The sequence below is a fragment of the Ixodes scapularis genome, unplaced genomic scaffold, assembly GCF_016920785.2.
Source record: "Ixodes scapularis isolate PalLabHiFi unplaced genomic scaffold, ASM1692078v2 PGA_scaffold13__105_contigs__length_92229423, whole genome shotgun sequence".
NCBI lineage: Eukaryota > Metazoa > Arthropoda > Arachnida > Ixodida > Ixodidae > Ixodes > Ixodes scapularis.
In genome coordinates, this window is record NW_024609839.1 from 64,245,435 (window position 1) to 64,273,350 (window position 27,916).

At 45.8% G+C, this 27,916-nt stretch overlaps 2 protein-coding genes across 2 annotated transcripts; both read right to left on the reverse strand.

Moving 5' to 3' along the window:
- Positions 1-1,612: 1,612 nt before the first annotated feature.
- On the reverse strand, positions 1,613-19,169 carry LOC115309678 (monocarboxylate transporter 7). The gene is made up of 4 exons (XM_029967920.4): positions 18,309-19,169; positions 10,083-10,226; positions 5,086-6,144; positions 1,613-1,835 (listed from the first exon to the last, which is right to left on the reverse strand). Exons 1-4 carry the CDS (start codon positions 18,484-18,486, stop codon positions 1,615-1,617), a joined length of 1,602 nt encoding a protein of 533 aa, XP_029823780.2. The 5' UTR covers positions 18,487-19,169; the 3' UTR covers positions 1,613-1,614.
- LOC8037402 lies at positions 18,957-26,939 on the reverse strand. Its single transcript, XM_029967921.4, has 4 exons — positions 26,747-26,939; positions 25,828-25,971; positions 20,344-21,396; positions 18,957-19,144 (listed from the first exon to the last, which is right to left on the reverse strand). Exons 1-4 carry the CDS (start codon positions 26,922-26,924, stop codon positions 18,957-18,959), a joined length of 1,563 nt encoding a protein of 520 aa, XP_029823781.2. The 5' UTR covers positions 26,925-26,939.
- Positions 26,940-27,916: the final 977 nt, after the last annotated feature.

Sequence of the window (27,916 nt, forward strand, 5' to 3'; positions counted from 1 at the left end):
CGCCCTTTGCTTCACATGTCTGTCCCAAAACTTCCCGGAATGATTTTTTGTGGTCGGCAACGCCGCCTGGCGGGGTGGGGCTTCAGGTGGAGAAGTTAGTGGGGGGATATAAGCTTCGAAACGAGACCGGACTCAATTGTCTGCTATCAGTTGCTGAGGCAGGTCACGCTCCGCGCAGAGGCATCTACAGCACCCTCGTCGAGAAAAAAAATGGACCAGTTTTTGGAGCAACGTAATGCAATCAAGTTTTGTGTGCAACTAGGTAAAAACGGGGCGGAGACGCTCGAAATGCTTCGGAAAGCCTACGGCAACGACGCGATGAAAAAAAGCCAAACTTTCATGTGGCACAAGAGGTTCCGGGAAGGTAGGGAGTCCGTCAACGACGACGACCGCTCGGGACGCCCGTCGACATCACAAACGGATGACTCGGTGCAAAAAGTGCGTCACGTTTTGGACAAGGACCGGCGATTAAGCGTTCGAATGGTCGCAGATGAGTGTGGAATACCCAAAACAATAGTTCATCGCATTTTAACAGAGGATCTCCAAATGAGGAAAGTCTGCGCGAAAATGGTGCCAAAGGTTCTGACGAGTGAGATGAAGGAAGAGCGTTTGTTGAAGTGTCAGGAATTGCACGAACGCTTCGAAACAGACCCAGAATTTTTGGACAGAGTGATCACAGGGGATGAGACGTGGATTTTCGAGTACGATCCCGAATCAAAGCGTCAGAGCAGCGAGTGGCACACCACGGAGTCTCCTCGCCCGAAAAAAGCAAGGATGAGCAAATCGCGAATCAAGGCAATGCTCATTGTGTTTTTTGACAAAAAAGGTGTGGTTCACAGTGAATTCGTGCCACAGGGACAAACAGTCAACAAGGAGTTTTACTGTGAAGTGCTCAAACGGTTGCGAAACAGGGTTCGACGAGTCCGAAAAGAAATTTGCGACAACTGGATCTTGCACCATGACAATGCGTCAAGCCACACCGCGCTCATTGTCTCCGAGTTGCTGGCCAAAATGTGTGTGCCAACGCTGCCCCAGCCACCGTACAGCCCCGATCTGGCACCACCGGACTTCTTTTTATTCCCAAGAATCAAAAGAACCCTGAAAGGAACTCGGCATGGTACGCTGGAGACGGTAAAAGCAGCTGCGACGACCTCACTGAAGGAGGTTCCTGTTGACGGGTTCCAGGGCGCCTTCAATAATTGGGTTCAGCGTTGGCAACAGTGCATCGAAGCAGGGGGAGATTACTTTGAAAAGTTCTGAAAAGATTGTACACTAATATTGAATCGATGATTTATAAAAAGAACAATTCCGGGAACTTTTGGGACAGACCCTGTATAAGCATGTTTGCTTCATGTTTTCTTTGAACATGTCTGCAGGCAATTCTGGTATGACATGTGACGGAAGCTTCGTATGGAATCACTAAAAATGACGTCAGTCTTAGGACTTGTTTTCTAGGAGCCATGTATACGGGAGAAGCATGTCTCAGGCAGGGCCTACAGACTGTCTATGGTAGGATGTCTTTGAGGTGCGACCGCAGTTCAAGGTGGGGGGGGGGGGGGGGGGGGGGCGGGGGCGGGGGGAGGGGGGGAAAGAAGACAGCTTTAGAGGTTACAGTCACATGGCATTTTTAATCACTTTGAATTGCGGGTAGAACCAAGAGGGAGAGCGCTTTGTGGCAGCCGGACTTCCCTCGATCTTAGAAGCTCTACGTCCGTGAGCTCGCAAAACCGTGTCCTTGACGATGGTGCACAACCACAAAAGGGACATCAAACCGGCAAACGCGGCGAGGACGTCGAAGAGTCCCTCGTAGTCGCCATGGTGGTCCCTGAAATAACCTGCGAGGGCACGAAAATACATTAAAATAAAATTACTTCACGCCATATGGATGAACGTGGTTAGCGAGACTTTGACAAAGGCATATGAGCTGCCTCGAGAGAAACTAAGGAAAGTTGATAAATTGTTTGTCAAGTGGCCAACAAATAGTGATTTTGTTTTACAAAAAAAAAAAAAAAAAGTTAGAAGACACTTTTTCCCTCTCCCGCCCATTTGCGCTCGGTGATGTTTAAGAAACGCAGGGTATGGCGACTCCCCGACATCTCGTTATCTCCCTGCAGCCAATCAGATTGCAGAATTTGTCGACAAAAACACCAAAGGACCAAGTACAAAGCAAGAGGCGGGAAGATAACAAACCACGCCTTACAATTCTTAAGCTCTCGTTATGCGGAGCGCAAGTTCCTCCGCTTCGTGCGTCGGGGTTGATGTGACGTCAAAACGCAGAGCTCTGATTGGTTCTGATGGAAGGATTGTGGCTAGACCTCGAGGCGACTAGCATTGTGGTCTACTCACTATCCTTCCAATCAAAGCCAATCAGAGCTAGGCGTCGTTCTGACGTCACCGGAACCCCTGCGCAAGAAGCAGACGAAGTTGCGCTCACCATGGTTCCGCTCAGCAGCCTTCTAGATTTTCTTTTAGAAACCTGATATTTAGAACGTGCATACCTATCGGTCTTCAATTGAATCCCTTTTTTTAGCATGCTTTCAATATGTTTACCTTGGTGCATAACAACCTTCGTTGCTGCTGCGCCAATAAAAGAGTAATCGTCGTCGCGAAGGAAAACCGAGTTAACAAAAGGTACGCTTCCCCCCCCTCTTCTGCCCCGGGTATGTTGCGAATACGGATATGTAAAACAAAATCGTAGTGTGCGGCAGGGGAAAAAATAATTAAGCAATTATGCGTTAATAATTCACAATGCATCAGTCACAGCAAAGTCGTAAGGAAATCGGTGTCCAATCACGCACGGTGGGGTGCGTGTACAAAGGCGTTCAGAACAGAATGAATGTGTGACCATTTTGTTTAGAACGCTTTTGTTCCTTCTTTTTTTTTTTTTGTTAAGAGAGCTTGAAAGCGCGTCTCCCGCATTGATATTGCTACGGCGGCATTTTGTTATATCGGCTTGTTTTTTTTTCGTTTTTTTTTTCGCAGACAGCGCGTGTAATGGGCATCGGGTACTAAAAAAACAAAAAGGACATCTGACCATTTTGTTTTAAACGTTTGTGTTTCTTTTTTTCTTTTTTGTTTCAGAGCGCGTGAACGCGTTTCTCCCGGCACGAGCCTTTGGCATTGACGACGGCATTTTCCACCGGTAACTATTATTATGTTGTTGATTTTTTTTTTCAGGGAGCGCGTGCTGTACGGGCATTGGCTACCACAAAAAACCCTAAGTATAGAGCGGGTCGTTAACGCTGTGGCGTTACTCAGCCTATCGGTGAAGGAAACTTCTTTCCCGTACGATATGGTCCCTCACGCCATCCGGAACAGCGGGGTGGCGGTAACGTCACGTAAACTTAAACATTCGCTCAGAGGACGGTAACTTTAATGAAAAGTGTGCGAGAGCCTCCAGCTGTGCACTGGAGGATCTCTCTTGAAGCGGAATGGCTGACGGCTTTTTGACAAGCCGTCAAAAATTAGAGGATTTTAATCATCAGCCAAAAAATCTGGAGAATGTAATATATGCACACCATAACTGAGCGAGACAGTTCATTATACACTGCTGTGACTGAGTGCATTTCACTGTGACTGTAAAACATCGCAATGAAAAAAAAAACAGAAGGAAAGTTGCAGCGTTGTTTAGTGGTAAAGCATTCGCTTCGCACGTCGCTGACGCGGGTTCGATTCCCACGTACGGGCGGCAAGTGAATCTTTTTCAAGGATTTGGCAACATCAACAACGGACGTCATTTCCAGTGGTGGAAAAAACCCTTAATGGTTATGGCTGTAAAAAAAAAAAAAATACCTATTTTGATTATTTACAAGAATTCACTTTTGGCCACAAAGACCTGTTGGACGATGGTTATTAACTTGTGAATTTTTTTTCTTTTTTAATTCATTTTGAAGGCTGCCAATTTTGAACATAAAAAAAAACAAAACAAACATCGCTAAGATGTTGGAAAGGAACGTTTTGCACATTTAACCATTCCCGTGTTGGTTACAACGAAGCCAGGCCACATGACAAACACCGAGGCTGGCATATCGTATATGAGAGAGGTGTCGCTGTGGCTGCAGAATATGGACAACACGACCTATTCGCGTTGTTTTGAGTTTTGATGTGAAAGCTTAAGATATCTGAGGCTGCACCTAATATTTTTAGTTCTTTGTGAGTTGGAAAATAAAATCATAAATATTATCCGCCAATTTTCTTTACCTCTCCAGCTTCGTTGAACCATAAAAAAGCATCAACTACGGTTGTACTCTTAGATATTGTTTAAGTTTGCAGCCAAGAAATTGTGAAGTTGTGAGTTCAAAGTATTGTTCAATACTTGTCGTCTTGGAAAAGAAAAACATATTGATGTCAAAGATTATAACTTGTTTTGCCGTCTCAAGGCTGAACGATTTGGCTGCTGCACGTTTATATCTTTATATCCTTATAGGTTTATTTAAACAAACGGCAGACCTTGAGATCCAGGTGTGAGGGTACGCTCGTTGAGTGCTAGTAGCGTTTTCAAACACTTTGACTATTTCAAACAAAAACAGACACGTTGGCAACTTTTGCATGAGTCGTCGATGGGTAGTTTCATTAGTCAATGCATCTATCATTAAAAGAGTTCCAAAATGAATATGTTAAAGGTTTAGCTATTTAGTGTGTTGACTCATTGTCGCGTTATTAGGATTTGCATACGTAATTGTTTTTTTAAATATCAATAATGCAAATAACCATGTAACAAATGACAAAATAATTAACTTCGTTCGAGTCAAAATCACTACACATTCACGTCTCGCTAACACGATTCCTGTTAATATGAACAATCCACTCTGTAGACAAATTCTGATTGAAGACAAACTGGGTAAGTATGTGCATTTTTGCTTCTTTAATACGAACGACCAACGTTACGGACAATTTTTTAGGAGAAACGGAGTTTTCCTTATTAACAAGACATAATACAGATAAGAGGGAGGTTTTCGCTCGACTTCTATGTCGAGACAGAGTAAAGTAATGGAACAAAAATATGAACCCAACACATTCGTCGTTAAGATTAGTTATTTGTTTCGAATACGAAAACAAAACGAAATAGCGTAACGGAACGCTCACCAATCAAGGAGGGCCTCAGGAATCCACAAGCACCCGAGAAGAAGATGCCCACGCCAAAAGTGACGCCAAGGTTGTCGATTCCAACAAGCTCCACAAAAAATACGACGATCAAGATCATCGTGCAACCGTTGCACCAACCTCCCACCAGGGCCAGGACGACCTGACAGTAGTAAGCAGTGCAGAATGGCGTGACAACCAGGGACACAGACCACAAGGCAAAATGAAGGGCCATCATGGTGTTCTTGTTGAGAAATCCGCGGTCTGTGATCAATCCAGAGCCGAACCTGGCTATCATGTCGGTGGCGTTGTACAGAGACACCAGGGAGATAGCGTACCATCTCGAAATGCCGTTATCCACGGAAAAGTCTACAATGATGGTGGTGTACGTGCCCATGATGAAAAACACTAGGACCTGCGACGCGGCGATGAGATAAAAGCTAGGGAACGTAAAAAATGAGAGTACACTTCCGCTTGAACATTGGCCTTTGGTGGGCTCGAGGTTTGTGGCTTCTGCTTTCTGCTTACTGGCAAGGTCATGTGGATGAAAATGCTGGTGCTTATTTTCTGACTTTTCTTGTTGCCCGGTGTCCCGTCCTGTTTCAGCTTCGTTACCGCCAAGCATTGTCTTTGTAACGGAATGGTCTATGCCGGCATCATCGTGCTTCTTGACGTCGATTTTCTGGTTGACCAAACCATCTTTTCCGATTTCCTGAGGTTCACACGTGACAAAGGAGGCAGGAACCTTAATGATGTTTTGCTTGGGCGGGTTAGACTCGATGGTTTGTTCCAGTCTATGACGCTTTTGGGCGAGTTCGAGTTTTGAAGCTGGAGGCGGCCGTTGTAGAAAGACACCGACCGTTGAGTTGAGCATTATGGCGCCGCAGAGAAGGAGAGACCCTCGAAGTCCGTACTCGTTGAAGAGGACATGCGTGAGGGGGGAGAAGATGATAGCTCCCAATGAAAAACCAGCATGGCTGATCCCGGAAGCCATTGCCCTGTATTTAAGGAAGTGTTGGTTGATCACCACGACGAACACCAACAAGAAGCTTATGCTTGTACCTACAGAAGAAAAAAGAAAAATACATACATATAAATACATCATATCTATAGGATGTCATGTAATAGACCCTTTCCGAAATTCACTCTGGCCACTGTGATCACTATCATCATCATCTGAAAAATGGCATATGTGCCATACCAATGGCGGCTTTCTAATTACTGATGAAGGAACATGTTGAAGATACTCCTAAGCTGAGGATTCGAGGCCTATATATTCAAGACGTTAGCACGTTGGGAAACCGGAATTGAATGCAAGCGCTGCGTAAGTGTTCATTTCTCTAATTCGAGCCCAGTGAACCTGTTAGTGGCAAAAAATCGACTTCGAAACCCCTTGACTTTTACAGCTTTATCAAGGCGTCTGTCTGGGTTGGCGCTTCGTTCTGACTGGTTGCATCGTTGTGGGAATCGACACTGGAAGAGATGGTCCAGAAAAACCTGTATAGCGAAAAGTTTATTCTCGTCTGCCGTTGACATGCAAAAGTGACGGTGCCCGATAAAATACTGCAGGCTACGGGTTCATTGCCGCCATTCGTATGGCAAAAGTAAACCGCCATTTCAGCCACCAGATGGCACTGAATTTCGGAAAGGGTCTATTTGTAATTATTTGTAATATTTTGCCAGTGAAATACTGCATGCATATTGACCTCTTTTTTATTTTGTTTTTAATATTTCAGGGTAAATACGACCAGGTGGGAGGGAGGGAGGGAGGGAGGGAGGGGTGGGGGGACCCAGAAAAAAAAACGGAATTTATTTTCACGCAAATTGCGGACTTTAATCTTACACGTTCAGGTGTTCAGATCTGGTCACCTTCGCCGTGCTCTCCGCATGATGCGACGCACGTGTCGGGACATTTCTTTATATGCTGAAAATATATTTTAAACTTGTTGATTTCAATGCGCCTCAATGTTTCTGCGGTGTTATTTTTTTTTCAACACTTTAACATGGGCAAACAATTTTATTTAGATAATTTCTTCTTTTTTTTTTCATTTGGGAACACAAAAAATTACGCGGGTGGGGCAACACCTCCTAGATAAGAAAATCTAAGTGCTGAATTTCCCTGCGTCGCTAAACAAGACCAATGTAGGCCACAGATTGGACACAACTAGGGCGTCGGCATTCGGCTTGGAGACGCGTTCTCACAGATTGGACGCGACTCCTAGCCGAACGGTGGCGCTGTAGCCGTGTACAATCTCTGGTCTACGGCGGCCTTCTTTAAAGGGCAACTCCGGTTCATATACTTTCGATTTTGGGATTATGACTTTTTTTAGCGCAGTCAGCGTCTCTGAATTACAATTTGTAATTTTTTTTTTGCGTTATTGTGCGTAGTTTTAAATATATCGACTCCTCAAAGTTTTGTTTGGGGCGCGGCCGACAAAACTGAAACTAGCCGCTCGAGGCTCCGGCAACACTAGAAATCAGCCGCTATGAGGACGTGACGTCAGGATCGTTCTCGTTCAACGATTACGCAGGCCAAGCGGCACTCTGTTGCGCTAGCCGTCTAGAGATAGAAGCTAAGCTGATTTTGTTTTAATTCTGTATAGGTGGTAGTTATCCAGCATATGTAGCAAGACTTAGTGCGTATACCCAAAAGCTAGCGACTGGAAAACCCGTTAACTCGTTCGGTGCCGTACTCGGCGGCCGCCGTCGTACGTGCGCTCTGCCGTACTCGTCGCTTTTATACCCAAAAGCTATCGACTGGAAAACGAGTGAACTCGTTCGGTGCCGTACTCGGCGGCTGTCGCCGTGCGTGCGGTCTTCCGTACTCGTCGCTGGGCCTAAAATGTCATCGGGGCTCCGTGGATGGGGCGGCGTTGCTCTACGCCGCTCTGCCAGGGACGTACAGTGGGGCCCTCTCGCTTTCGCGCTGCGGGTCCGTCCCAGACACAAAGCTTTGAGGCTCTCAAGCGCAAGCCGCGGCGCCCGAACACACGTGTGCTGGGCTGTACACGCCTGTTTTTTCGTTCTTTTTTCCTCGGGCTCGTAAAGGCCGAATTTGTAAGTTACGACACTAAATTACCACATAAGTTCGTCTAGGTGGTGAATCTAATTCGTAAAAATATTAAAAAAAAAAAATGCCGCATTAAAAAAAAGTTCTACAGGCACACATTTTCTTCTCAAAGCCAGCAAAAGTTTTTGTGGGTGACAGTGGAAAACAGAGAATGTTAGCAAGGTGAGAAGAACACTTTCTTTTCTCTCTTTCCCTCAAAGAAGCGCACTTTACACTGCTCGACCGCGCAACGGGAGCGCCCGTCCGAACCGGAGGAAAAAAAAAAAAAAAGAGAACGAACCTGACGTCACGGCCCAAGGTACTTTAGGCCCGCTTCAGACGGGGCAACTTTTCCAGCAATTTTGAGGTTGCTGGCGGGTTGTTCCCTAGCTTTCCCTAGATCGACGCGAATTGCTGAGATCGGGTCCGGCTCGAACAAGCGAGCAACTCGGAGCAATTTGAAGACGGTTGAAGCGGCTGCAGCCCATTAGAGACGCGACATTTTCACGTGACACCCCTGTGGTGGTGATGATGACAGCTAAAGACTTAGTTCTGGTTTGGGATGGATCGTTTTCGGAAATAAACAGTTTCAGAAAAAATGAGTTAGTGTTCTCAACGCCGTTCAAAGATATAAGAACGCATTTTTAGCGCGTAGCTGGGCGTCTAAATAATGAAAGAAGAATCAAAGTTAATGATGATGTTGGCAAGTCGGAGCAATTCGGTTGCTGCGTGTGAACGCGGGCGGCCGGTGTTGCTGGTGTTGCGACGTCAAATTGATGGGTGAAATTGCTCTGTCTGGAGCGGGCCTTAGCGATCGGCAACCCGCTGGCCGCCCGCTAAGGAGCAGCGGCTCGCTGCAGGTCGCATTTTTATTATCGGCATGAGTTGCGAATGCGGCGTCAACCTGCCGTAATATTTTGGCTGGAGTCGTATTTTGTGTCACTACAGCGATACGAGTAATTTATTTCATTTTGAGTTTTGGCCGGAGTTGCCCTTTAATGACACAGAAAAGCACTTAGGCTTTCTCCTCTAGAGGGTGTTTGGCGAGGTCGGGCGAATAGGTTAGGGTGGGGCGCGGGGACAATGCCGTTTTTGGTCAAAATCTGAACCCTAAGAGCGTTGTTGGCAGATTGGCAACCCGAGTCGGGGTGAGTCTGGTTCGCCCACCACGACAACGCGCTTTCTCGCATAACGTTCGGTGTTAAGAGGTTTTGACTAAATACAGCATGGCGCCCATGCCTATTCACCCCTCCTCGTCCCGTGTTACTTTTTGTTGTTTGCCCGGATAAAAAAAAAGTTATAAAAAGGAAACGGTTTGCCGATCTGGAAGAGGTAAAACGGAAAGCGGCAGAAGCACTGAAAGGCATCAACATCGACGAGTTTGTAGGCTATTTTGGGCATTGGAAGCAACGTCTCGACAAGTGCATTACATTAAGCAGACAGTACTTTAAAGGTGACGTCAATCGGAATGAGGGCTGTGCGCGCGTCCTTCAAAAACAGGATGTTAGGTGGTTTTGTGGTGGTTGTAGTTGTAGATATAAGGAGGTTGGTTGAATAAAATTCTTATCTGAGACGTGTCTACCCCTGTTACCTTTTCTTCCAGTGTAAAACAATTTTCTCCTTCCCCTCCAGTCTCGGGTTAATATCATCATGGTAAACTTCCACCAGCTCGCCTGCGCACTGACTGTAATTTTCATTTGAACTTGTATAAATACACACATAAGTTTGCAAAAATAAGTTCCGTTTTTTCTTTTTTTGGGAAAAAGGGGGGGGGGGGGTCATTTCTGGAATGTACTTTGAGAAAAAAATATTATTAAGCCTTTGTTTAAGGCACACAAACATTTATTGAGTTTTGTTGATGGAGAGTTGTTTCGTACTAACTTTGGGGGAATCTGTGAACAATTTATTTTCAAATATTGTGAATGCACCGTTATCGCTGACCGCTTCTTACCGTGAATGACGCCGAGTAAGACGTTCAGATAGGCCACACTGTTAACCAAGAAGCACGCTGCGACGGCGAGGGAGCCCACGATGCAACCGCCCATTGTCAGCTTCCAGGCGGCGATGTGCCTGGCCAAAAGTCCAACGAAGGGACCTGGAATTGACATTCACAATTGGCACACATTCGTGTGCTGGCGAATGGCCGCAACATGCATGCAGCGTTTGCAAGTTTAATGGTTCACTAGCCAGCGTCATTGCTTGCGTCCACATTTGACACGGTTTCGCAACACTCGGCACAGACTAACGCACGCAATGTTTGTCATTTTTGAGTACAGGGCCAGCGTAATTGCGTGCAGTCACACGTGACGCGGCTTCGCAATTGCTCGGCGCAGTCTAGCGTGAATTCGCACTGAGTAAAGCAAAATGCATTAATATCGGTTCACGAAGTTGGGTCGGTGTGTGATCGACCTCGTTGCGGGCACTTTTAACCACATTTTTCGCTAAAAAAAAAAATTAAACCAATAAGTTTGTTCTTTAGTTACAGTCAAAAGATTTCGCCTTATGTTACCTGGTGTTTCTTCTAACGGGCTATAAAGTGTTTCTTTTTAAATTTGAATGTGTTTGTAGGTTTAAGGCTTTACCAGCCAGCGTCATTCTTGCATTAAAGGGACACTCGAAGCACTTTCTGCGATAGCCCATTTATGGTAATTACTCAATCTAAGTCTGTCCCTATTATTCTAAGCATTCTAAAAATTAAAAAAAAATGAAATAAAAACTTTGATTCATGCATGGTCGATGTCTCTATTAAAAACTGTATCAATAGATAGATCACCTCGGAACCATCGCGGACACCCGTCGCACAAGGTAAAACAGACTCTGCCTTTCCTTGTGCGATGGCGTCATCTTGTGTCGGTCTTTTGGTACGGATTTTAATAAAGAAATCGGTCACGCACGAATGTAATGCTTAGATTTTTAGGATGCCTAGAGCTCACAAATTGATTTAGGACCATAAATAGACTATTTGCTGAAAGTGCTTTAGTGACCCTTGAAGGCCCGTTCACACTCTTGCGACCTCTTAAACCTGGGTTCCTTAAAGGGGTGCGGAAACATAAATTGAAATGTTCAGATTTCGTTCGGAAATGAGTCAAGCATGACGGATAATAACCGTAAATGATAATCGCACGTTTGTATTTTGAACGATTGGCTATATTTTTCGTTCCAAACGGTGCACTCGAGCAAGCGCTCGAAGAGAAGCGAACGGAGAGCGCGATGCGTCATGGGATATCCGGCGCAAACAAAAACAGAAAGAAAAGATTTCCCGCGTTCGTGGAGTAGCAAAGCAGACGTGGTTATGAGCTTTGCCCTTGGTGGCGTTGTCAGCGTTGTGGTGGTGTTAATAGCGTCAGCGAGTTACAACCGAGCCGTTCGCAGTACCCGTGGGGTGACGAGTGTGTGGCTGGTCCATGGAGCACGTAGCTTCCACAACACTGTCAGCTTAGGGCTGAACGAGGTGGGGAAAGCGACTTTTGTTCGAGTTTTGAGGGACGGGCTAATCTTCTAGGGGGAGAATGGTTGTTTCCGGTTGCACGAACGAGGGTCCGAGAAAGAGAGGAGTCCTCCCTTTCCGTCTTCTTGGACCGTTTGGTACAATACGCGATTTGTGAGTTCAGGAGGAAAGCTAAGAAGGAAAACGTTGAAATGCCAAAGGGCGACGCTGCTCCGAAGGAAACTGCTACGTCACGACTACGTAGCAGTTTCCACAACGTTGCTAGACTACCTCCCAAATAGGCTCCGCATGCATCCACCAGGTGCACATTGAAAGTCGTTTATTTAGCTTTAAAATTAGTTTTCTTGTGCTTTTCAACGGAAGACTGGTGTTTTTCAGGTTAGGGTGCGACATGCAACACATTAAATAAAAAAAATGAGCGCTGAAATTTCGTTTCCCTACCCCTTTAAAACTTCTTAAACCAGAGAACACACTGACGCCATCTATTGGGAAGCAGGGTAAACTCGGCGGTCCGGCGTTATTTTTATTTTTATTTTTCGCGCATTATCCTTTCTTTTTTGGCTCGAAAAACTTTTGTCAATGTTATAAACGAGTCTTTCTATGGGTATTACGCACATTTGACCTCGGAAATCCCGCAAAACCTTCGCTCTCGTGAAATGCAGTTCCAGGGTCACCGCATAGATGGCGCCACAACGCCAGTGTGTCTCCTCATTCTAAAAATATTGAAGAAGTTTTAAGAGATCTCGTCTCTCTCAGTCGTACTCGGTCGCAAGAGTGTGAATGGGCCTTAAGACCGAGGGTAGTAAAAGGCGGGAATATACACAAACACATAGAGTCATGGACAGTCTATGTTGACCCTGAAGGTCACGGCTCACTTTGTGTGTCCTCTGCATGAGCCCCCCTTGACACACGTATATGTGTAAAGGACGACGAACGCAGTGGCATTGCGCCTTCAACTCTGACTGATTGGTTCTATCGGTGCGTGGCGTCGAATGCGCTCGGACGCTGAAAAGAAGCGTACACCTTTCCAGCGTCGACCACCTGCAGCGTGTATACTAACGCTTCCAAGGCACTTTGACGGCCTGCAAAAATCTGTTTCTCAACTTATCGCGCTGCAATTCACTACAGAGGTGCGAGCAAGTGGTGCAAGTTTACAGTAAAAAAATCTGAGTGAACTTACCTCGTTCAAAAAAAAACCAAAAAAAACAACAACAACAACCAAAACAGAATCCTGCTTTGGGAAATCTATACGCGCCGCCACTCCGCAGATGGTGCACGCGTATTGAGAAGTGCTACCGACAGATGGCGTACGCCGCGTTCAAAAAGCGCCAGCCGATCCGTCTTTTTTTTTTTTTTGACTTTGTTTGTTGTTATTACCCGATTCGGCCGGCGGTTTCTTGACGCCGTGCGCGTCATCTGTCGGCAGCACTTCTCACTACGCCTGCATCGTCTGCGGAATGGCGGCGCGTAAATTCACCGTAACATTTTTTTTTTCTCGTTTCAACGAGGCAAATTTATTCCTTGATTTTTTTCGTTGTAAACTTGCAGCACCTGCTTGCACCTTTGTAGTAAATCGCAGCAGGGTGCGTTGAAAAGCCGATGTTTGCGGGCCGTCTAAAGGGCCTTGAAGGCGTTAGTTCACACCAGAGCCGTATATGTGGAGAGTGTGGCCATTCGTTTGGTAAGTGTAGGAGACAAATGAGGAGGCGCCATTGGCCGAAAGCGGGCTGGGCGTGTTCCAGGGTGTCTTCAGAGATTCGAATGTGACCAACCAGAAGCCGGAAATAATACCCTCGTGGTGGTCGCGGGAAACAAACCTGATAACTGCATTAGAGTAACTCTCGATGACTGAAAATATGGTACACGTGATGTTTCAATCACGCTCATTCAAAACGATGGTGGAAGAGTGCGACTAGCTTAACGATCGACACAATCCGTACGCCAAGCGCCGAGGGCCGGGAATCTGCCGTCCGAGCGGTCACACTCTGTCCGAGCAAAACAGGGTTGAGCGGCGCATTCGTTTCTTACATCTTTCTACATGATCATGATCAAAACAACACGTGCACCCTATTTTCAACCACAAAGAGTTACTACAATTCACTCTTACGTGCTTATTGAAACCAGTTACGAACATAGACCTTTGATCAGAACGGTTTCTCGCTACCACCGCTAGGGGATTCTTTTCGGCTTCTGGTTGGTCAAAAGAGCATGCCAAGGTGGCCAAGCCCTCTTTCCGAGTCTGGTGCACGTCCTGGCTCTGCCCGCGCCTCCCATTGACCAAACTCTCTACATATACGGCTCTGTTTCACACACGTTGTAGACTAAAAATGCTGAGTCACCCGGCTGTGACCACATGCCCGGCGGGACTGATACTCGACAGAAGAGAGCGACTGGAGAACGAGCTCCCCAGCCCAGTAAACAAAGATGGCAGCGTGCAAAAGAAAACGGCGATTATCGGAACGGCCCGCAGGAAGTAACATTTAGGTCTTAATGAGACTCCAGAAGGACACTGCGGATTCATTCTGAACGCAAGGATACTAAGACGATCGAGACAATTACGCTCATATCAGTTGGCAAAAAGGACAAGTACGCCCACTGCCAGGTGGCCGAGTAAGCGCGTGGAACTCGCGGTGTCTGGATACAGCGTGTACGTTCCGGTCATTTCCGCCCCGAGGGCAGATGCCAATCGCAAATCTGGAAGTGCGAACACGTCGACCGTGCACGAAGCAACAGCCACTGCCCAACATCGTTAGCAAGCCTGACAGGAACGATACCCCCTCAAGTAAACCGATACTCCTATAAAAAAAAATGAAGTGTCTAATAAACATATCAGGACTCGCATATGTTATATAGGATGCATATAAGTTACGCTATCATATATCTATTGGGCACATTGGAATTTTTTTTTTCACCACGTCTCTGGACTCCTGTAACTGCAATTGCCTGCAAAGTGAAACTGTATTTTTATCGCAGTGAGGCAGCCTTGGAAGAACGCGTTTTCTTTTTCAGTAGCGTATTTACGTACTCGTTATTTATTCGGTCAATGCTTTTATTTCTATTTTTGCTTTTTCAGTGTTCTAACATGAAGGCTTCTATGGTTCTTTTTGGAGACTATCGGAAAATAAAGTGTTATTATTATTATTAATAAATACGAAAGCGCAACCCATTTTCGTCACTTTTTTATTTTATTGACTATCAAATTAGGTTAATCGTTACTTTTAATTACAATAGATCACGTTTTAAGTTTCTTTAATGGGATAACCACTGTCGGCACCTCGCAGTATTCTACAAATTTAAGAAACAAAGGATAAAGAATTACATGAAGTCACTCTGAGACAGTTCAGTTGTTGTAAAAGTTTATATCTCATTTTTATTGCTGCCGAATAATAATACTGGAAAACAAACTACAGCGAAGATAACGGAAAGGTAACGTTAGTCGGTTTTGGGAAGCAACTGTTATAGAATTTCGTTGCGTTCGCTGGATGGTAACGACTATTTCTAATGCGTTCGTTTTTTTTTTTTTTTAATGAATTTGCGAGTAACGCCATTTTGTTGATTATTTTTCGGTAACGGGCGCAGCGCTACAGTAAGGTAGTAATCTGGGCGAATTAATAAACTTTACTCGTAATAAAAAAAAAAAAAAAAAAAAAAACGCGCTAAAAGTTTTACAAAGCGTATACAAACACACAAAAAAGAAACCGGCATTTGACTCACAATGCTTCTTCTTTTCTTATAATTTTATTTATTATATTTTATTATTATATATGAATCTGTATTTCGTGCGTTGTTTTTTTTTTTTTTTTGTATCTCTCCCGTTGTTATGATGATATCGCTGCCTCGCGTGCTGATAACGGCTCGCTTTCTGCAACTAGATCAAGGCAACAAAATAAGCCAAACGAGGCACTCGGAAGGATTCTTTGCTATTGTAATGGGCCTCATTTAGAAATGCCCCGATTAAAATAGGTGTGCACACGATAAGGCTGAAATCGGCGCTAATGGACAAGGCGTAACATTCGAACTTGGAGGTCTGGAGCCCAACAGTTAAAGGCCATTCCCTCTCTCTACTCCAACGCAAAGAATCCGCTGAGTTTTCTAGGAAATGCAATCGCAGGACGAGGGACAAGGGCAAAGGAAATGATGTCTGCGGAAAGGAAGTGAACTTCGTTGTTTTATTGACCCACACGAATTCTTTTTTTGAAGCGCACGAAAGTTGTGTGAGACAGGAAAACATGGAGGTGAAGGCAAAGTAACCTGAACAAGTAGCAAGCAGTGGTTTCGTTTTATACAACCCAAATAACTCATGCAGGCATATTAAAAAAAAAAAAAAAGCGGAAAAAAACGCAATGTTTTGGCTTTTTTTTTTCTGCGTGTGCTACATTATCGGTTAATCAAACGAGCAAAGCAAATGTGTGACGTGGCCTTGCGATGTAGTATCTGCGTTCGTATTTATTTGATTGCTTTCCGATGTACGATGAAACGAAATGTAGCAATTACGTTTCGAAAGAAAAAAAAAAACAGAACTGGATCGCTTTAAATTGACTGTAAACAGGCTTTGAAGTTAATAGGTTTGTCGTCAAGGGACGCAGCAACCAGTTGAGAGGAAAAGATTTTATTCGTGACTTGTCCAATAAACTTACGAGAACTTACATACATTGAGGAGTCATATATGAGGTTTCTAAGTGATCTTGTCATATTTTTTTAATGTTTATTGGACACATTCGCATAATGTTCTGCACTTAGAGCAAGACATGGCAAACACGCGTTTGCTGAGATAACGTCTCCCCGAGGCAATCGATAGGTAAATATGGTAAGAAAAAGCGCACCTTGATTCAGCAACACAAACTGTACTATTCCCCCCCCCCCCCCTCCAATTCTCCCCCTATAAGTGTACATTAAACACAGTTCCCAAAACAAAAATCCCCGTCCAGTTTTTTTTTTAGAGAGGTATACCTATGGAACTTTATACTGAATGTCGATAAATGCACGATCAAACATTCGTTTAAGTTTTAATATACTTGCGCTGAGTGCCATGTTAAATCCGTTAAAGTGCTATACAGATTAACTCAATAGTCAGTTTTGTAAGAAAACATTTATATAGTAAATAAAAACATATAAAATTAAGTTTTTTCGTAACACAATTTCAGCCCCGGGTTCTACGTAGTTAAACCCAGCTCATCAATTAGTTAAAAGGTTGAAACAATTCGGAGCGCAAGTTCGTCTGCTTTTTGCACAGGTGTTGCGACGATGTTAGAACGCTGAGCTTCGATTGGCTGATCGAAAAATATAGTGGATAGACCTTAAGGCATCTAGCATTGAGGTCTACCCACTATCCTTACAGTCAAAGCCAATCAAAGCCTCGGCGTCTTTCTGACGCCACCACAAGTCCTGCGCACGAAGCAGGCAACTTGTTCTCCACATAGCCCAAACCCCTGCATTCGGGGAGAAACCGAGGGAAAAAACGAGGCGAGAGAAGCACGAGGAGGTTAGGATGTCGAGCTCTGACTGGAGTGATTAGTGGGTCGTAAAGCTAGATGTATTTGTCTTTGCTCTTTCTTCAAACGCTCTCGAACGCCGTACGCTGGCGTTCTATGCTCGCGTTCGAACGCCTTAGAAGAGTGAGTAGAGACGAAGGCAGCTAGTTTTACGTCTACCCCACTAACCATTCCAGTCAGATCTCGGTGTTCTGACGTCCTCACCGCGCTCTGGTGTGATCATCTGCCTGAGTGTCTCGACGCGGAGATGCGAACGTGTTGTGAATGGAATAATGCGGTTTGAAAGAGAACAAAATCACGGTCAAGGACAAACGACCGCTCGCGCTCGACTCTCGACAACCAGCTGGCAGAGGCAGTGCGTCGTCTGCCCTTGCCCTTCGGGTTTTTTATAATTTCAAACTTAGATAACTCTGTCTCGTCGAGCCTGTTTCCCGGAAAAAAATAAAATACAAAAAAAAGCGCGGTACAGTTAAAGGTGTAAAAACAAGCAGTAGTACAAGATGTCGCCGAAGAAAAAAGAAAGCAAAAAACGTCACAGCGTTTTATCGACGCACAAATGAACTGAGCATCGCCGAACCCGCAGTCTCAACCCAAACTTACTCTGCGCTGTAGCAATCCGGACCGACACCAAATTTTTAGGGATTGTCGTTATGTGTATAAAAAAAATTGATGTACATTTTTTAATCTTTTAGTGAGAAGCTTGGTGGCTGACAAAAGGGCATGAATGCACGGAGGTGAATGACAAGCGTTGTCGGGAAGTGACGCCATTTTCCAATTGAAGCATTAAAAAAATCATAACTTTTAAGTAAAAAGACGGCACTCTCTGAAACTTTGGCATTTGGTGCGCACCGCTATACTTCGTTTCGCCTTACTTCCGAGCGCTGACGATGCTGTAAGCCGAAGGGCCAATCAAACAGCGCAAAAAGCGCAACGTCATGGCGTGCTCTTTACGCTTTATAGGACTAGCCGGTGGAGGAGCACGCACAGAGAAACGGCTAATACCGGCTAGTCCTATCAAATGAAGAGAGCACGCCATGACGTTGCGCCTCTTTGGCTGTTTGATTGTTCCTTCGGCTCATAACATCGACCGCGCTCGGATCTAAGCTAAAACGAAGTATTGTGCTTCATTTTTGGTGAAATCTGAGTGTTTAGATTTTTTTTTTTTTTTTGCGGGGGGGGGGGGGGGGGGGCGTTTTATAAGACATACTAGTGCTTTGGGAATAAATAATGAAGGTACCTGCAGTCATATAGCAGACGATCGACAGGTTGACGGGCCATGACGCTTGCTCTCTCGAAACGCTGAACGTCTCCAATATTCCCACGTACACGACACCGGCGGAACGCACTAATCCGAACCCAAACACGTTCATCCAGCAGCAGGCGGCTGCCACCGCCCAACTCCTCGGCGAGTCCATCACCGTCGCTGGCTCACATCAATGCGCGCACCTCTTTCCCAGGATTGCCATCGTTGTTGTCGTGGGTAAGCCCCCGCGAGACAGTTTTTATTTGGTCGTTGTCCCGCTTCGGCTATCTCGTCGCTCCACGAGCGCTCATGCTCTCCCCTCATCAAACTCACACGTCTTATCAGTTACCTGACGGAGGGCGGGCCGCCCTTGGCTGCCGCCGCGTAACAAACCGCAGTGGACGCTACGAGTCGGTGCAGCCAATCAAGCGTTGCGAACGGATCACGTGACAGCGCCCAGCGCGTGACCGGGTCCCACCCGAAGGTCAACGTGACGCTTAACGCGAAGTTGGATTGGCTTTGTCGGTGTTCGTGGTGGCGGCCTCCGCGGCAAGTGGAACGGAGGGCGGCGGAAAGCGTCTCTCATCCGAAATATGGTGAAAGAGAACCTGTTCTGGTGTTCCCCACCTCGTCGTTCCGTTTTTAGCCTTCCGAGTTTCTCGTGCAGCGCGGCGACCTTGCGATTGAGGAACTCTTGGAGTCGCCTTCGGAGAACGGTGCTTCTTTTTCTCGCAAAAACGCCCACAACCATAGTGAAGCAGTGAGGCCTGTCAGGCCTCCAATCAGGAAGAATAGGCCCTGGTAGTTTCCGAGTGTGTCCCTAAAGTAACCTAAAAAAAAGAGAAAAAAAAAAGAGAAAAACATAATGGGAGTTTTCGATTGAGGAGTTGGAACGTATCACTATTTGTGTATACGTCATTTCACCTCAAGCCCAGACGCAGTCGATGCTAGGAGCTAATGGGACGAAGAAGAAAGCATCAAGAGTGCACCATCATGGTGTTTGTGATGTTCCTGTATGTGTTACATTATCGCTGAACCAATTATAAACAAAAAATAGCCGGTGACTCGCGCTTTTGACGCCGCTTGATTCGTACCATTAGTTCGCAGCGTCGGCTGCGTCTGCGCATGAGCAAAAACAAAGTATAGTGCTGTAGTAGAGTAGAGAGTTGGGCGAGTTGGCAGTTATTGAACATAGTTACAGTTGCGCACACAGGGACAAGGACAGAGAAGAGGAACACGTAGACGACAGACAGGCTTGTCTGTCGTCTACGTGTTCCTCTTCTCTGTCCTTGTTTCCGTGTGCGCAACTGTAACTATGTTCTATAGTGCTGTTTTTTTTTTGTCTGGATTTTATGACCATCTCTAAAGTGCCCTCACAGAAGGGCATGAGCTGTTAGTGGACACGCAAAAGTAAAGGCGATTATTATCAACGTTGTTTATAGCTTTCTGACCTCCACACACAAAAAAATATATATTGCTAGAGATATGGTATGATTAAGACGAAGGCGAACGGACGATGGAAATAGGCCAATTGGTAAGCATTTGCATTATATATAACGCAATGGGGAGAAATGGAATTCCTTGGCTGCCGCCTTGTGTTTACGACCTGTCATACATTACACGATATATTTCGCGTAAGATAGTGCTCATATGATAGTAATATTCGCAATTTCCGAGAAAAAATATAAAAACAATTTTTATCACGGCCAAAATGCGAGCAGAAGAAATACCTACAACAACATAACAATCAATAGTCAATCATAACTTAAAAACCGGAGGGCGTGGTCTATTATATTATGTGTCTTGCTTCCTGATTGGTTCTTTGTTGTTCTTATTTGGATGATGCCGCAATCCCGTTGGCTGCGGCGCGATGATGAGATTCTCAGTACTTGCCACGTCCTGGGGTTCTTAAGCTGTAGATGACAACGGGCACTTTTTTTTTTTTGCTGAACCTAAATGAAGTTATTCCTCGCAACACCATGTGAATTATTGCATAAAGCGTATACCTCTTGATGAAAAAGAAACCCACCAATCAGCGCCGGTAGCGTCATAAGTGGAACTCCGACCAAAAGGCACGCGGTGCCGAAGCAGACGCTAAACTTGCCGACGCCCACAAGTTCCATGAAGAGCACCGGTGTAATGATGAAGGTGGCGCCATTGCACCACCCCGCCACAAGGGACAACACAGCCTGAAGGTAAAAAGAATAGCAGAGCGGCATCAGGAACAGTGACGTGGACCAGAGCAGAAAGCTCAAGGCCATCATGATGCTCCTCTTGAGCAAGCCTTTGTCCGTGATCCAGCCAGACCCTAACCTCGCCAGCAAGTCTGCCATGGCGTAAAAGAAAAGGAGAAATACGGAGTCCCACTTGGAGATGCCTCTGTCCATCGCCAGGTCCACAATCACGGTTAAGTAAGTGGACATGTTTATCACAACCTGTGCCTGCGCCGCGGTGATCAGGTAGAACTTGCGAAGCCACAGGAAGGACAGCAAACCGGTGCTCGTTGTCACCAAAGTGGTCTTGAATACTCGATCAGGTTGTTTACGCAACAGACTCTCTTTCACCGCGCACTTCTCGTCTGGTTCACCCGCTTGTCGCAGAGCCTCCGCTTCATTCTTTTCCAGAAGATGGCCGGTGGCATCAGCGTCGGCGAGACGTGTGCAAACGGTGAGGGCTTCCTCTTTGAAGCGGTCATCCATCTCACTTGCAAAGCCTACTTCGTCTTCGAATAAGTTGGTGCTTTTCCCTGAAATGTCCTGCCAGGTCATCCCACGCGTATTGTCATTCCTTGGGCAATTCAGACGCGTTTCAGCGATATTAAACGAGGCAACTGGCTTTCGTGGTGCACTGCGCGGCAGTCGGTGAAGGAGTGCACCTGCAGTCGCGTTGAGCATTACGCTGCCACAGAGGAGTAGGCTTGCCTTTGTTCCATACTCGTCCAAGAAGAACTGTAGCAGTGGCGGGTAGAGGAAGCTACCCAAGGTAAAGCCTGCATTGCTAATGCCGGATGCGACCGTTCGGTAGCGGCAGAAGTGTTGGCTAATGACCGTGTTGCAGAGTGTCAAGCAGGCTATGCCGCAACCTGCAAAAAGGGCAAGAGAGGGTACAGCAATAAATGAGAATATTAGAGAGTTAATAGGAAGCCCCAAAGCTTTGGGTCGCCTGAGCAACTTGGGAGGTCGCAGCGCGCAAGCGCAGAACTTATACGCTTGCTCAGTGCGACGTCCCAGACTACTCAGGGGATCCGAGGAATTGGGGTTTTTCTTTTCTAAAACTCTCGAATAGCACCCTACCTACTCCTCCCCCAGGCTTTAAGATGTACACTGCACTTCTTATACACCAGTTACACGCGCACCCTTAATCGCATTAGATCCGACTGAGGTCAAACTATACAGCCCGACGGCATCTTAAACCGCAGTTAATCCCAAGTATGGTTAGCACTAAACAGCAGTTACTCTTAAAGTTACTCTTAAACTTAAACCGAGGTTACTCTTAAGTATGGTAAGCAGTAGACCGCAGTTACTTTTAAAGTTAATTTTAAGCTAAAGCCGCAGTTACTCTTAAGTATGGTTAGCAGTAAACCGCAATTACTCTTAAAGGTACTCTTAAACTTAAACCACAGTTACACTTAAGTATGTTTAGCAGGGCCACTAAACAAATAAACTGCGCTTAGATTTGTCGGCACTTCATACCCCGATTTCCCCCTGGGCGCCTGCATCACGGTGCTTATTGTTGGGTGGGCTCATCATGGCGATCGTTACATTTCAAAAATGCGACTTTCTGAGCTCGAGCTACGGCGTCGGGAAGCTGAGGCAACGGCGCTCTGCTCTGTCGCGGACTGCTTTTACATTTCCGGGAAACTAAGACTCGTTTCCCACAGTTCTCGATAAAGCTGCAGATATCTGGCAGCAAGGATTTTAAGCCCCAAGCTCAAGTGTCATTACTCTGCAACGTAGCCTAGTTGGTGACTCTACTTTACCCTTGTTACAATGGGATGTTAGAGCGCTTAAATGTACTTCTTTTTTAGGACGCCTTTCGTTGTAGCACCCAATGTCATCAGCACGCGTTCACAGAACAAATGCGAAGAAACAGCCGTCAATAAAATACTGCCACTGGACAAGTCAATGTCTAGAGCTCGTTACGGGAGGAGTCCTTTTCCGCGTTCCACAACCAACTGGGGCCCTAATCCACACGACGCGACGGGTCGAAGGGACACCGCCGTCTGTTCGTCTCGCCATGTATACACTCTAAAGAAGTTTGTGCGTCTACATTCACGCACAACACTCGGAGAGCCAATTACCGCAACGTACGGAGGCAGGTCAGCGAATGACATTGCCGAAACATATTCTTAGAGCAAAAAACGCAGTTTGAGTTGTGACTTTAAGCAATGCAAAACGTCACGCTTGCATTGCCTAATGTCACAACTCAGACTGCGTGTTTTGGTTTAAACACGTGTTTCGGCATTGTCATTCGCTGAGCTGCCTCCGTAAGTTGCGGTGATTGGCTCTCCGTGCGTTTTGCGGGAAAGCAGACGCACGGGCCTTTTTATAGAGTGTAGATTAGGGCCCCAAGGAAGCGGCGGGAGCAAAATGGTCAGTTATTACATTAAGCCCTTGAAGGGGCACTGCAAGGCGTTTCTGGCCTTTTTCTTCATTCGCATCACGTTCGCCCGAACTGATTGGGCCTCCAGCAACACATTAAAATAAAAGAAAGAAGTAATTTAATGTATTTTGAACACAATATAGGTGAAAGAATTTCAGAATTTTGAGCACATTTTCTATTGTTGATGACGTCCTTGGTCTGAACCAATAGAGAAATGAAACGACAACAGCGTGCAGCAACTGTTCGCGATCTCCTTAATTGTTGAAGTTAACATACAGTTATACACCAAACCGATTAACGAATGTTCCAATCAAATAATCACGCGCTTGAAAGGATCAGAAAGGGTCACGCGTGCACGTATTCATGCCAGTCCTACCTCTAGAATTCCATGTCGTCGTTATCTGACGCTTTCTAGACCAATGTCATCACTGCACGCGTGTGTTTGACATCGATACGCACGCCCTTCAAAGCAACATTTGGTTTTCTTCGTCCCTTTGCAGTGCCCCATTAAGCAAAGCGTACCTTCACGTGCGTTTCGCTTAGCGTGCTGATATCTGACCAGTTTGCACGTGACGTTCGTTTATTTCTTTTTTCGCTGCACTAGCGCGTGAAAGAGCGCCTCTGACACAAGCTCTTGGCATTGACTGTGCTACGATATCGAATTTCATTAACGGCTATTTCCTCGTATGTTTGATGCGAGCGTGTGCCGTCGGTGTCGGGGGTAGGCCATACCTGTGTGCGCGACTGCTAAGAGCGCATTGATGGCGAGCCTTCACAGTTCTTTTGCAACGCGCATTTCACACCATCAAGATTCCGAGTCTTAGCAGACGCATAATGTGAACTCGTTCTGAGCATACGCTCTGAACCGCACCCTCAAATATGATGTCCAGTGAATACCTTCCGAACAAAAGGACATTGAGGCCTTCATTGAATGCGCCGAGAAACGGAGAGAGTGGAGGAGAGGAGTGCGCGCGGAGACATCAGAACGCCGAGCTCTAGTTCGAATGGTTCGTGGGTAGACCTAAAGCTAGCTGCCGTTGTCTCCACTCCACTTGTCGAACGCATTCGATCGCGAGAGCCAAGCGCCGGCGCTCTGCGCTCTAGCGCATTCGACGAGTGCAGTGTAAACTAATGCAGCTAGCTTTATGTCTACCCACTAATCATTCTAACCAGAGCTCCGTGCCCTGGTGTCACCCCCTCTCTGACCTCCTCCCCCCCCCCCTCTCTCTCTCTCTTTCTCAGTTTTCATCGGTATAGGAATATTAATTCAACAGAAAGTCTTTTGGTAAAAGCAGAACGAACAGTACTTTATATGATACGCGAAGAAGTTTGAGGAAGAAGACACATTGATTGCTTAGTCAACGACGTTTGTGTAAACATTACTTTAAGTGTTGCCAATATTGCATTTTCAATAATGCATAACAGTGATAAGGAATCCGCCTGCCTTCATTACGGCTTCCCTTCCCATAGTGTGACAAACAAACATACATTAAAACTATAAAAAAAACTCGCGAGAAATTTACCTTATTTCCTTAAAACATCGTTTATTTATATATTTATTTATTTATTTATATAGCTTAAGGACCCCCATAGGGGGTATTACATAAGGGGTGGCACACAATAAACACCAACAAAAGAAGGGTACACATGTCACAAAAGCAAATTATGCATGTAAATTAAAACAAAAATCGTCAAGGAGATTAGTATACAAACACACACAAAAAAAAAAAAAAACACCCAAAATACCTAAAACGCGATTGCACGTATTAATTCTTTAAATTCTAATGAGTCATGAGTAGTTACAATGTTCTGGGAGAGCCCGTTCCAATCAAAGGTTGCACGTGAAAAAAATGAGTTCTGAAATGTGGTGGTTCTTGGCCTTTGGTCGCTGTACATCGAGATTGTGACCCCGTGCGATGGTTGCGGCGTACATAAAGAACGATGAATAATAATCGGAGGCACGGGCTGTAAAACGATTTGTGAAAGAGAGATAACCTAGCTAAACGGCGGCGTTCAGGGAGAAGGGGGAGGTTGGCACGGGTTCGAAGAGATGTGACACTAGTAAAAGAAGAATAATCTGTGTAAATACAACGTAATGCTCGACGCTGAACTGATTCGATCTCATTGATGAGGTAGGCTTGGTGCGGATCCCAGATAGCAGGTGCGTATTCAAGTTTAGGGCGGATAAGCGATGAGTAGGCAAGTTGTTTTATATGAGAAGGGGCCAGTTTCAAGTTGCGCCTCAAAAAGCCTAAAGAGCGATTAGCAGAGGATATGGTGTGACCGATATGAGTAGCCCAGGAAAGATCGAATCTAAGATGAACTCCGAGATACTTGGAGGAATTAGTTTTTAGGGCGAAGCTCCTTAGGTTCTAGCCTTGTCCGGCATCCGTGCTCACATTGATTGCCATCCCATCTGTCTTTTAAAAAAACAAAAAAAAAAAAAGATTGCGCAGTTGACAGGATTCGAACCTGTGCGGGGAGACCCCAATGGATTTCTAGTCCATCGCCTTAACCACTCGGCCACGACTGCGGGACGAGTAGGGGGCTCTGAAATGCGGTAGTAACTCAAGAGCTGGGGATGTCATGAATCAAACGTTGCATGTAGCCGCTCAACGTCTATACAGGAGAGGGCGCTGCGGTCAAATGCGTATATAATCCCGTTAAACCTTGCATGCATTGGCTCAACATTTATAGACGAGAGGGCGCTGCGGTCAAATGCTCAAACGCGCATATAACGAAGTTCCATACCACACATTTTCTTTCTGACATAAGCGCCACCTATGAACAAAATCAGTATCATCAGCACCACCAGAGCTTCCCCCCATTCAACATCATTCACCACGTGGAGATGCGGTCATTTTTCCAAAGGAACGCTGTTAGACTAATTTGGACCGCTATCTTCTCTTACCGTGTGTAGCGCCCAGAAAAAATGTCAGGTATGGAATTCCGTTGGCAAAGAAGCAGACAGAGACGGACAGAGAGCTCAGGAGACATCCCGATAAGGTCAACTTCCAGATGGCCACGCGTCTCGCCAGAAGTCCGGCACCAAGGGCTGTAGGAATAAGAGAGCACGAATGAATTTTGTGAAACTTACAACTACACCGTTTTTATAACTTTAGTCAAGAAACTTCATTACCCATCTTCACTACCTTGATTTAACTTGTTTTTGCTAGTCTTCCTTAGTATTGTTTCTGCGGAAAAATAATTAATGTATTAGAGTTGCTGGACGCATTGTTTGGACGTCTTAAGACATGTTACGTGTGAATTCCCGTGTCTTACAGCAGCAATATAACAGAAATAAATGCCTCGAAGGATATCGCTCCATCTAATATTAGTATGGGAACTCTTTTGTGTAGTCTACACCATTCAGTGCAATAAAGAGAGGTTTGCGAAGATCCAGGGATAGCTTGTATGAGGAGACTTAAATTAAATTAAGAACACAGCATAACACTCGGAGCTAGAAAATAGGTTAAATTAGGTAAATACTCCATAGATAAGAAATATGCAGTGTACAAAATAAAGATGTATGCTTTATTAATGCATAAAAAAACATATCGTATAGAAATAGTCATTACGATATCTGCCTTTGACGAAATACGCTACGTATCTGTCATCCAAACAATCATAAATGACAACAACAATAACAACAACAGCAACGGCAACGACAACAACAGCACTAACAGCAACCAATTCTCGAATAGATAGTTGCACTGTAAGCATTTCCGACTTCTAAACGATATTTCATCTGGCCAACGCCACATTACACACAAAGAAAGTAATACAAGTTATTCAATGAATGTTTGCGATGAAATCGCAATTGGACTTACCCATGGCGCAGTAAAACACACCGCTGAGAAATAACGGCCACGCAGCCTCTTGGCGGGTCACGCGAAATGTCCCCATGATGCCGACGTAGATCACCGGCGACGCGCGAAACAGGGCGAAGGAAAACGTGTTGATCCAACAACAGGCCGCCGCGAGCACCCAGCTTCTTGCGGAGTCCATCGTCGGCCGCTTCCTACGCCTTTGTCGTTTGGAAACGTGCGACCGCTCGAGAGGACAGTTATCAACCGCTTAATCGGTGACAGACTAAGTATATGCAGCAGAACCCCGGCCTCCCCAGTGCGAACGTTTTGCCCTTAAGGAAAGTGAGTGAGAGTACCGAAAAAAAACGGAAGCAAAAGGTGTGTTTTGTAGCTAAAAGACTTAGTATCTTTCGTGATTGAGTCTTCTATTGTGTATACCTGTACTCAAGACTCGTACGTATCGGTTGTGAGCACTGTGTGATAAGACGTATCTCGCAATGCATGGTCGTATGAGGAAACGTCGGTTCACATCTTCACGTGCTGTGGCGCTACCACCTAGAAAAAAAGGCCTGCACATGTCGTCATAACTAGTGGATCTACGCGTGCATGCACCGCAAGCACGTCGTTGTCAGATTATGACGCGTGCCCAAGCACACACAACTGAGCAAGATAGCCCCCCTTCCCCCCCCCCCCCCCCCCCCCCCCCCCCCCGGCGCCCGGTGGCATGTGGTACAAACGGGTATAGACGCTTTAAACACGCTCCAGGTTGAGCCGCCATTGCCGACCTTCTCTTTTCTTACCGAGATGCCAAACCAGTGAAGCGGGCGTCGACGAGCCTCCACAAAGGCCTACGCTGGAGAAAAGGACACGGTAGAACCTAAAGTGGCAATAACCTGTCCGGCTCTGTTAATGATAAAGTGGAACGAAATAACAGGAAACAAAAACTGAAGGTTTGTTATGGTGGCGCCCATGCACAGCTGCCTGAAAGCGTCTATAGCTCGCGTCGGCGTCGCAGCCAGCGCGTAGTACTGCGTCTCACATGCGAGTGCAACGGTGGCAGACGGCGACGCCAAGATGAACGCGTGCTGTGCCGCTTTGCGGCGTACCCTCTTCGAGCTTGCGCGGCTTTGTCGCTTGGGCGGAGTTTTGGGGATTCATTAACGATGACGTCGTGATCGGACCTTGCCTTAT